The sequence below is a fragment of the Pteropus vampyrus genome, unplaced genomic scaffold (assembly GCF_000151845.1).
Source record: "Pteropus vampyrus isolate Shadow unplaced genomic scaffold, Pvam_2.0 Scaffold337, whole genome shotgun sequence".
NCBI classification, from domain to species: Eukaryota; Metazoa; Chordata; class Mammalia; order Chiroptera; family Pteropodidae; genus Pteropus; species Pteropus vampyrus.
In genome coordinates, this window is record NW_011889118.1 from 1 (window position 1) to 12,001 (window position 12,001).

Below are 12,001 nucleotides of genomic sequence, written 5' to 3' on the forward strand. Positions count from 1 at the left end.
ATGGTAGAAACGCTGACTTTGGAGGCCTATGTAGCCTGAGTTGGGAACTGGGGTGACATTAGCAGATCATTTTATTTTTTTAAATGTCAGTCTCTTCAAGTGCAAAGCTGGAATAATAATAGTTTCTAACTGATATGTAGTTGTTACAGTGAAAATATAGGTTGAATGATATAAATTTATCAATACACAACTGTTTTGACCAACAAAAACTGCTAGTAGCTACAGAATCCCAAGTAAAAATGAGTCATCAGTCTGTAAAGCTAGCTAGGAGAACAAGGACTAGCAGTGAATTTGGGAGTTTTTATAGACTGCTCTAGACCACCCTAACTCTGCGAAATCACTCTTTCCTCGCATCTCTCTGTAACTTCATTTTGATGGGTCATCAGCAGACATACACTTTCGAGTGATAACCTCATGGGCCCCTATGACGCTGATAGCCTGTTTTAGGATGTCAGAGTTTCCCAAATGACCAACTTACTGCACTCAGGATTCCAGTTTCCTCCTCAAATACAGATGTATAAAATATAGCAAAATACTGGACCTATCATCACATAACTCCTGCTTGATTTTATAGGAAGTAGGAAATAGATTAGAATATCATCACATATTATCCAAGTGGCCATATTCTAGCCACATTCAACCTACCGGTTGAATGATCTTGAAAATGTCTCTTCAGCTCTTTGAGTTACATCAGCCAGAAGATGCAGGTAATAATGCCTCACTCATAGATTCCATGAGAGGATTAAATGGGACAGTGATAGTCCCTACAACAATCCACGCATCCATCAGTCCTCCTTTCTTCCCTCCCTTACTCTCTCCTCTCTCCTTCCTCCCTCCCTCCTTTCCTTCCTTCTACATATTTGTTGAGCATCAGCTCAGTACTATTGTGCAAAGTATCATTCCAGGTCTTGAGAATATAGTAGAGTTAAACGAAGATCGCTTTCTAGTAGCAGAAAAGAGATAAGTAAATAAAATCAAAGTACCTAGCTTAGTTAGTGGTGAGGGGTATGAAGGAAAAGAGAGAATGGAAGTACAGGGAGTGTCAAGAGACAGGAAGGGTTGAGAAAGAAAGTTTCGATTTTAGCCATGGAAGTCAGAGAAGGCTTCACTGAGAAAGTGACTTTTAAGCAAAACCCTGAAGGAAGTGAGGGAGAGAGCCATGTAGATAACTAGGGAGAAAATGTTCACGGCAAAAGGAATTGCAAGTGCAAAGGCCCCCAAAAGGTATCTTACCATCCTGTCATATCGGGTTAATGATGTCAATTCTATCTATTTTTCTAGTTTCTGTTCTCGTCAACTTTCATCCACAAAGCCCTCTCTGGCTATATATTTCATAGGACCTATACATGAGACCCCGAATCTTTTTGATTGCTTCCTCTCTGAGTTCCTAGGGCATCAAAGACATTTCATTGTTCTCTAATTCTCTCACCTCTTATTTGGTCCTTCTAACGAAATCATCTACTGATGATTGATAATGATGACAAAAATGACATAAGCTCTAATTTCTGAAACAATTACTGCATACAATGTATATAAAAGATACAAATCAAGTGTGAAGGAGATTCAGAAGAGGAGTGATTTCAGCAGGTAGAACTACGACTCATGCCTTCGGCTTCAGTAATGACTTCTTACATTTTGAGCAAAGTCTGCCTGTTCACCACGTTTGTAATATTTGGCATTGGCAAAGCATGTTGAAAATGCCTACATTCTGCGGGACAGAATTCCTCATGGAAGATCCTACAGAAGTGTGGTTGCCATTCCCGGGGTACTCTTTCCTTCTCCAAGAACAGAACAGAGCAACAATCATGCCTTGGCTCTTATTGATGACAAGATCCTCTCCTATTTAGCCCTAGGGGAAGCAGCTTACTCAGGCTCTGTTACTCAGCGAAGTTGGCAGGATCGTAAGCCCTCTTATTTATAGAGGACCAACAGAGAGAGGAAGATCTGACCTCATTTGTGTGGATAACCAGACACTCTCCCCCTTGCTGAGGATTCAAATTAATTTCTTGCATGGTAGTTACAGTTAGCTCTGAAATTCTCTCTATGTGACCTCTCAGCCTAACAGCTGTGGAACATACAGGGAGAAGATAGTGACTAAAGAAATGATCCAAAAGAATGCAAAACAACTTCCAGCCCCATGTATTGAGGATTGACTAAATATATGGGCACATGAGAGGCAAATAATCCATTAATAATCTTTCCTTCTATTGTTCTGACCATGGGCTATTTCCACAGCTTGACCTCAGATGGCTTGGATGTAAACTTTCTGGCATCATAGGCAGTGATATCCACAAAGCTACACATGGCTTGTAGAGCCAGAAAATTCTAAAATTTAAAAAAAAAAAAAGAAAAAGAAAAAGGTCCTGGAGAATGCATCCTGTTGAGTATCTTTCCCTAAAGAAGATGTTGCCTATTTTCTCTTGCATGTGTCTGAGAACAGAGGCCATACAATTGATTAGCTCTTCGGTGGGCACGCTATGGGTTCTGCACAGGTCAAAATGACCCCTTCATTCTCCCTTCCTATTCCTTAAGATCACACAATCACTTGGGAGAAAAAAAAATGCATGGAGAGTCAATAATAAACCAGAAGGCTGTCTATGGAACTTGGTATCTCAGGTATAACCAGTCTCATTCTTCATTCTCTACTATATATCTGACCAATAGCTCTAACCAATTAAAAACTGACTCGTAACAGGCCTTCTTGCTCTTGGCCATACTCCCAAGAAAGAACACTAGTCTGGTCCAACTCTTCTCTGTGGAAATCCAAAATTTAACACTCAGATTGGGCAAGGGACATACTCAAGGCTACTCAGGTAGCAAAGCCCTTCAGAGGCCAGCCCCATCCTCCCTATGAGCTGGTGATATGGAGAAAGGTAACTTCTCTGGGTTGTTGGGAGCTGAAAAGTATGGTAAGGATGCGACAGCAACTTTAAAGTTTAAAGGGCTGTAACAACTGCTACCATTGACCAGGAGGTTACGCTATGCTGAAGCTTTATGAAGACAAGACGATCTGGGAATTTCAAGGTGCTACTTACTCCTCTGACCTCTGTACATCATTTAAATACTTCCCTTTGGACCCAGGCTGCCATGAAACCCAAGTGAAACAGAAGACAAAGCCTCACATATTTTTGTTTTCAATTTTTCCCTTGGCTTGAATTTTTATACTAATTTGTTTTTTTCCTGGTACTGATTTTTATGGATGAGAAGAATATAGTTAGCAGATGATTCCAGAGTGGCCTCAACAACTCTGTGCATTAAAGCAGAATATAAATAAATGAAATCATGTGGAAGACCACTGCTAGTTGGGGTTCCCACCATTCTGAATCAGTCCAGGAAGGCAAGGCATCATCAAGTGAGCACTTAGTTGAGTCAACTGCTTAGGGATTGGGCAGAAGGCTGGACAGATGAGCAAGTTCTTCGGTTAACCCAGTGACGGTCTCTGGAGCTTCCTTCCCACACTAAAGGAAAAGATGGATCGAGGCGGCACCTACCTTCTTCAACGGTTACATTCCCTCGGAAGAAATATTTCCCATGGCCTCTGGAGAGCGCCACACCTAAACTGTGCAGAGAGACAAAGCAGACCTTGAAATCCATGGCATCGACTGGAATAGACTTGTGGGCTAACTTTTATTTTCCCTTTTCACATTTCCATTTTATGTTCTGTAAACAATTTTTCCAACAGTTTATTTTCAAAACCCCACTGATTATAGTTGGTGTTGGTTCTTCTTAGGTTCAATCAGCTGCTTCAAAGTAATTTTTCTGATTGGAAGTGCCAGCAGCAATTGGCTGCTCTCCTGTGTTTTTAAAGAGGTGTGGTAAACTGCTTAGCCCTCTAGCAAGTCCTTCTCTTGGATGCCCTTTAAGGGGTCACCGGCCCTGCTCTTCAATACCACCTTACATACCCTACACTCAGCCAGATGGGTCCTTACAGATCTTAGAGGTGGGGATCGGGGAAAATTAACCCCTTCTCAGGGACATAAAGGAAAGCTTCTACCACCATATTAGCGTAGCCACATTACTGTGCTGTGAACTTCTTTGCTCACACCTCTCCCTAGTCTAATAGATTTTTTAACACTCTCACTGGCTGGATTTAAGCTCCTTTTTGTTTCTGTCTAAAGAGAATATGTTTAAAAACACAGTCTCTTCATTTGGCAGACCTATTTAGTGGTCCCGTGTTTCCTTGATTGCTCTGGTTCCAAATCAAATCCACCCACGGTCCCTGGCAGTATATGACAACAATGTCATAATTTACTTTTCAGGTTAACCTATAGATGGTAAATTCTTTCCCTCTTTAGCTCTGTGAGGCACCAGTTCAGGAACATAAAGCAGCCCCACTGAAATAACTTTTTATAAAAGGTGTTACCACACTAAGTTAATAGCAGTGGGAGACTTTAGAATGCCACATACACATCTGTAAGCAGGCAATGAGGCAAAGCCATTTTTCAGGACTGTTACAAAGAGAAATAACAAGATTCAAAGGCAGACAAGCACAGGACAGTTCAGAAAAATTAAAATGGAAGCACAACATGTGGGGATGGATATGCTACCTCCCAGTTTGAAGAATTTTTTTTTTTTTTTGTCATGGAAATAAAAGGTGAAATGGAACTCACTGGGCAGCAAGTTAGATATTTAGAGACGCTGAAACCCCCCGAATTTAACTTTCCCCTGTAGTTGGAACCCCAAAGCTTATTTTGTTGGTAATGAGATGCAAAGCCATGACAAATTGAGTGAGTTCTCCTACGTGGTCCTGAACCATCTTCCCCCTTCTGGAAAACAACAACAACAAAAAAGCAGCCTGGGAAAAGCCCCTTCCTCACTCTTTCCAGCCTTTTGGCAGGGTGTTTGGTTATCTTCAGATGATGAGCTCTGAGAGTGTCAGCAGGTTTTGTACAAACACAACTGATGGGTCTGATGGAATGTCCATGTATTATGGTCAGCTCTACCTGAAAGGAGTACCCTTGATGTCTGTATAATAGTAGTCATTTGTCATCACCAAAACCCGTTTCTAGATTGAAAAAAAAAAAAGGTCGTAGAGAAAAGAAAACATGGTTAGTCTGCTAGGTGAAGTTTTCAGAAATAAATAAAAATAAATGGACACACTATGATCAGGTTAACAGTACTACATGAATCTTGTTTGAGATAAGTAAAGACAAGAGAAAAATGATCTCAGCGAAAGATATTTATTCCAGATAGAGCTTTCAAAGCTAATTTTTCACAGTGGTTTGTTTTAAATTAGGCAGCAAGAATGTTTGAGAAAAATGTACCCCTTTGTCCACTGTCTTCTTCACCTCCATGGAAAACTTCCCAGTCTTTCGATTCACCATGGCGTTTCTCAACTAAAATGATAGAAGAAAATGGTGTTAGTTCTTCCCTGGGTTATCATGTCATCTGGACACTTTGCGTCCTCCAGCTCAGAGGCACATTTGGTGGCTTGTGCAAAGCAGAGGTGTGACAAGGGTGGACTATCTCCCACTGAATCTTACGTGCTTTTGCAGTAAGTCTGCATATTGCACTCAGATTTCTAAAACAGGGCTAAAGAAGAATAAATATTCAGTGGCTGCTGTACAGGGGAGAGAGGCTAACTACAATTAACAAATGACTTTCGACTTCAATCTGGGGTGCTCGTGTAAACCTCAAAAAAGCTGGTGTGATGCTGACGAATCCTGAGAGTCAGAGAATGAACCCCCAGCAACGAGAGAAAATGCTCAGGAAGCAGCGATGTCTCTGGGGACAAGTTACATTTCAAAAAGAGTACAGGTTTGTCACAAAGAAATCATTTTCAAAACTTAATCAAGTTAAAGACATTTTCCTACACGGTAGTTAAAAACAACAATAACAAACAACAACAACAACAACAAAAGGCCAACCATTTAGTAGGGGATTAGCTTTTCATAGCATGAATCGCCCTCGAATACTCTCCAAGAAATCAGGGCCAATTAATGGCCTTGCTGATGCTGACGGGCATTGAACAGGGCGACCCTGTATCTGATTTTTGGAAGTCCCATTTAGAAGGGTGAGCCTGCCTCCCTGCCCCCACCCCTGGCTGACCTCTTCCAATTACATATGGCCCTTCCGTGAGTTCAGAGAAGGACAGCAGACACAGTGATGAAAGATGTGCCGTCATGGGCACCAATGGGAGACGACAGAGAAGGCCATTTAATGGAATAGGAGCAAACACTGACATGCCACAGCCTGTCAGGAAAAGCTCTTTCCCAGCCTCATGCTTTTTTTTTTTTTTTTTTTTTTTAAATCCTTTCCTCCTCTTTCTTCTTTGAGGAGCCTGAATAAGATCTGGCCGATAGAAAACTGCAATGCTTGCAAGCAACCTAAATTTGATTCGGGGCTGTCTAGATTTGGGTTCACATTCCCATCTTCTGTGAGAGAGAGTAAAAGAATAATTTTTAGCTGGAGGCATGTATAAAATAAAACATATATTTTACTCTAGATATTTTTTAACAACACATAATGGGCATTTCTGGAAATATTTTCCCATTTTAACTTTTGTGGTTTTGGATGGGGAGAGCTGGTCCTAATTAAGTCTACTTTCTAACTTTTAAGAACGGCTCAATTTATCTTTAACATGGTTTTCATTTTTCCTCTTTCTGGTGCCTGCCTAAAGCCATTTGGGACCTTCCCCTCTCACATTCCCTGAGCAAGTCAGAGATTAGGTAAGCCTCTCCATGCCTCCTCCGTGCCACCCCACCCCCAACTCGCAGTAGCACAGAACAAACAGCGTGGGGGATTCGAGGCCAGGGTCACTGATGCCTTCTAGAGGCAAATGCTTTGATGACTTATCTAGTCTTCCCTTTTTCTTCAATAGTAATAAAAACAGGTCACGCTTTTTGAAAACCTGCTTAAGAGGCGGGATAGCACTGTGGTTAAGAAATGGACTCTCGAGCCAGAGCTCTGTGATAGCAAACGAATCACTTACCCTCTCTGTGCCTGTTTCTCTGCAAAATGGAACTAGTGACAGCACCCATCTCACAGAGTTGCAGTGAGGACTGGAGGAGCTAATATTTACAAGAGTGCCTGGTACTCTCTAAGCATTCGATGAATGTTAGCTGCCCTCCAAAAGCATCATCCCCTTCATTATCATCCTTCTCACTTTTCCTTACTGTCAGACCCCTTTCAACAACTTAATGAATCAGGATTCAAACTCGAGTTTGCTTGACACAGATGCCCAGGCTCTAAACCAATGTTTTCCAAACTTCTTTTTTGACTGCGAGCCACATAAGAAATGCAGTTTCTCTGATGATGCCCTTTGATATCTCTTATCTTAATAGACGTCATTGCCTTTAATTGCTGAGCATGAACAACTAAATGGATTTTGTGACTATCCCCCAATTTCTCAGGTTGAAAACTGCTGCTCTTAACCACCTCTGGGTTAGCACAGACTAAAAAAGAGGCAGTCCAAGGTAAAGAGAAGTCAAGTTTCAAGTTTTACCAGTGATGCATACCACTGTCCTGTGACCTCTCTGTGGCTCAATTTTTTCATCTTTCATTCATTCCATCAAAAATGTTCATGAATGAGGACGTCCAGACCCCAGGGATCCTGTCAGATATGGTATAAACTGCTTATCAGATGCTTACGAAGTTTGGTTAATACTGATATATCTGAGCTCTTACTATGTGCCAGGCACAGGTCTTAAAACTCTCGAAATCACCTTCTAAGGTACCATTATTAACCCTATTTCAAAGCAGGGGGGAACTGAGGCACAAAGTTAAGACACGTGTCTAAGGTCGCATAGGTCCTCTGTTTCCTGAGCCCCTGTCCCCTGTCCTATTACTTCTTTCCAAATGAGAGAAAGCATTTGGATAAATTCAAAGCATTAATATAAAAATGCTGTAGTGTTAATATAAAAATGATGTATTGTTATTTTTGATTTTTTTTAATCAAAGAAAAAGTTTTAAACATTGACCATGCAATAGTCTGAGGTTTTAATATCCCAGGAGGCTCTCTCACAAGCTCTAGGTCCTATGGTCTGAGGCTGACAGGAAGGTGGTTTTCTGTCCTCACTGTCAAGAGTATGGAAGGGGCTTTGGTGCTTTTTCAACAGACTAGTGAGAGAATATAGCACTATGAGGCTGGAGCAGTCTAGAAATGTGGCTTTTCCATCTGGGGAGAGTGAGGCTTGTGAAGGGAGGCATTTGGCCCCAAGTCCTTCGGTACGTCAATGGCTCCACTAGCCCCTGGGTCTAGGTTCTAAGATGGTGCCTGGGGCAGAGATGACAGCGGTGGGGAGTGACAACAATATTGGTCCTGGCATGGGGGCAGGAAAGGCATGATCGCTAAGGCTTCTCAGAGATGTCCAAATGTTCCCAGATCTTGCCACTGCCTGGATTACAGAAATGAGCAACTGGAGAAATGAAAGGGGTCTGGCAGAGGAAAATTTCCAAACAAGTTTGGGCATGCTCAAATGTTAGAATATTATGTAGTCATCAAAAAAATAAAAATAAAAAATCACATATGCAGATGTTCAACTTAACACATAGTCAAAGAAAGGCAAATTAAAACATCAGTGATATACCTTTATCTTCCCCTATCAGTTATCAAACATCTGCAAGTATTTAATGCAGTGGACATTAAAGCAGTTTTCACCACAGTGCGGTAGATAAAATAAAGATCAAACCTCTTCAGGCTGAAAACAGTAATCTGGAGACTGTGATCAGGCTCCCAGATCTCCAGGAACCACCTTCCTTCCCCTGGGCATTGCGTTATCCAGGTCAGGTATGCTTCCCAGGCCCCCTAGTGAGTCTGTCTCTCTGAAGCTAAAGCAGCTTTGCTGACCATTCAAAGCACCCACTTTACTAATGACCATTATAGCTGGTGGCCATGCTTCTGGCTCCACTGTGAACCTGCAGCTCTCCTCTCACGTTAGAGTTCATTAAGGAAGCTTTCCCCAGAGATCCGTTGATCACCTTAGGTTTTGTGTAGAATTATGTAATGATAGCTTATTCTCCTAATGGTTCATTATATGCATCAGAACATGAGCCTCACTTTTTCTAGTGAACAAACAACATGCACTTCCAAGTCCCTAATGACATTCAACCCTGGCCAAGCCAACAGATTAAAGGGAAAGGAAGAAGCAGTAGATAAACAGGTCTGATATTCTCAAATGAGCTTTCAATCAGAATATGAAAACAGACTTGGCACAGAGCATCTATACAATAAATCCTCTCTGTCTCTCTGTTTAAGGCTCTGTCTTGGTCTCTCTCTCTCTCTCTCCTTCTCTCTCTCTCTCTCCTTCTCTCTCTCTCTCTCCTTCAGCCTGTGCTCTTAGGTGGCAGGTGAGCTGGGCTTGGTTTGGGAACCCAGGGCTCAAGCATGAGCTGAAGAGACACTGAAATGGGTGTAAAGAAGAACAAACTAAATGGCCAAGGTCCCAGAAACATGCCCTCGGAGAAGAGGTTTATAGGGTTTTGAAAAGAAATGACTCAGAGGAATCTTTCCACCAGATTTATCCCAGGTAAGAAGAAAGTAAGTTGATTGGATGGCAGTAGAAAAAGCGTTTAAACTACAACACAAGGGATTTCAGTTGGACTGTAGGCAGAATCTGATGCTGTATTCGCAACACCATGTGGTAAGCATTTGTTTAGCAGCTATGTGCCAGACACAACCCATCTTCTCTCCACCCCTCAGAGGAGCATAACACATATACAATGAGGCACTGATATAGAGTCTTCATGGACTCTTGGACTCAAGAGCTCTTTCTAAGGCATACTAATGTGGTCAAGAACTTTGGCCTGAGTTGGAATCTACACAGTGCTCTTGGCCCATTACAGCAATTCTCTGCTTCCGTTTCCTTACCTGTAAAATGAGAATAGCACCAATTTTGCAGGATCGTTGTGAAGAATAAACGAGTTCATCCATAGATAACATTTAGATCAGTATTGGCATAGGGGAAGAATTCAATGTGTGGTAGTTATTATTTATATTAGCTTTTTTTCTGTTTATAGAAATAACAGTGTCCATGGAGGAAAGTTTAAGAATGAGTATAAGATAATAGGAATAAGATAAAAATCATCCTTAATTCCTTCAGTCATCTCTGGGAATTTATAACCAGAGGATAAACACCATTTTAAAGATATTTATTCCTTCTAAGAGGTGATCAATAACAGTGATTCAGACTGGGCTATGAATGTGTCAGGGTCCTCAACAGATCTGTCCTACTCATTGTATTGTTGACATGATGCCTGACTCATCCTGGAGTCAGAAATCCCACCCATTCTTCTCTAAATGATTTCTGATTTTTTTTTATTTCTTATTTTAATTTTAACCAGTCTATTTTGCATGTCTTTTAATAGCATATGTGACTTCACATCTTTTTTGGAAGTACACAGGGTCTATGTTATAAATATAGTCATTAAATTTAACAACAGCCTAGCTGCCAAGAGAAGCAGGGTACTCCTTCTGAGAAATTCTTTGTAGCTGGGAAGACCCACGTGGCTTCTTCAAGAACTTCTGCTTGCCTGGTCTTTCCCAGATCTTGACCTAAAGCCTGTCCTCTGCTACCTACATGCAAACCCCAATGACAGACATACTGGCCATATGGGATCCTGCGTAGACTTCACAAAGATACTTTATATAGATTCCAAAATTCTCCAGTCATTGGAGTGCAAATCCCTAGGAGAGAAATCTTGAAGTGGGTTTTCCCAATCAAAAATGTAGAGAATAAAGGAATTCACATTTCGAATGTATAATGTTCCCAAGACAACAAGACATAGACCCAAACCAAAGAGACAACCAGAGACTGATTTGTACAGAACAGGAGCATTGGACTTGCTGAAAAGGTGGGAACTCTGCAGGTGGACACCAGAAACCAGTCTTGTGAGTCAGTTGAAGATGAAATGCATGTGCATGAGGCTGAGAATCTGATCCTCTGCAGCTCCAATGAGAAAGGAAGACAGGGCAATGAAATAAAAAGCATTTCCAAACCATTATTAGTAAAAGGAGCTATTACCTCACCGAATATTAACTGGAGCACAGATAATGACTAGATTGAGCCCATGTAATAAATCTCTGCAAATAACAGGCAAAAGAGAAGTGAGTGTCGGCTGAGCATTAACTAGCAGAGCGAAGGCTTCTTGGACGTGGGGATTCTGAAGTAAGAACGAGCAAAATCAAGCTTGCCTTCTATATTAACTGAAATGGAAAAGATGAAGGAATGGTGAGGATGTTGAAAAGGTTCAAACCTTATGGGAGGGAAAACAAAAAGGTCTAGTGAAGTCAAAAAAAAAAAAAAAAAGAACAACGAATAAAGTGAAGATGGAAGAAAAAGGAACACAATGAAATGCACCCTTCAAAGATTTACGGGATAATTTAGCAACCGTAAGTCTACAGGATGTTCATTAATGAGAAGGTTAACTGACAACTGATGATGATGAGACTAATGCTAATAATGGCTACCACCCACAGAATACTCACCACACCCTCACAATGTAAACACTTTTATGTCTTTCAATATATTAACACACTGAATATTCAAAACAGGTCTGTGAGGTAGGTACTATTGTTACCATCATAACTTTACTTGAAAAAGAATAATAGCTTGCTCAAGACCAATGGCTAGCCAACAGCCAGTTGGAAGCCAGGCAGGCTACCCCCTGAACTGTGCTCCTCATAACCGGGCTGGTCTGTTTCTTGGTATGAGCAGGTCGGGTAGCACAATCCAAAGAACCTGACGTGAATCCTGATGACAATGTTTAAAGAACAAGAAAATATAAAACTCTACCAGGCCATTGAGCTGACATGCTGCCAGACCACTGGCATGTGGGCCGAAAAGTGCAGATGAGGAAGTAGTTTCTTATCCAACGGCAAAGTTATTTTGTCTGAACTCGGGTTTAAAAAGACTCAGTACAGACGAAGAAGAAAATAGGTTAAACTTCTGAAAAAGATATGACTTTTGTATTTTACAGGCGAGGAAGAAAATCAGAGAAATGCTAGCTGAGATATCCAGGGACCAGAGAATATGAGAAGAAAAGCTACAGTGAGGGAAGTGCA

At 41.3% G+C, this 12,001-nt stretch overlaps 1 protein-coding gene across 1 annotated transcript in view; it reads right to left on the reverse strand.

The window, feature by feature from the left end:
- Nucleotides 1–3,369: 3,369 nt before the first annotated feature.
- Nucleotides 3,370–12,001, reverse strand: part of LOC105304362 (voltage-dependent calcium channel subunit alpha-2/delta-3-like) — a 676,581-nt gene continuing 667,949 nt past the window's right edge. Inside the window, exons 19-21 of the mRNA XM_023522298.1 lie at nucleotides 5,265–5,336; nucleotides 4,944–5,005; nucleotides 3,370–3,559 (exon numbers count right to left, since the gene is read on the reverse strand). Coding sequence (XP_023378066.1) covers nucleotides 3,370–3,559; nucleotides 4,944–5,005; nucleotides 5,265–5,336 — 324 coding nt within the window. The remainder of the gene's footprint in view (nucleotides 3,560–4,943; nucleotides 5,006–5,264; nucleotides 5,337–12,001) is intronic.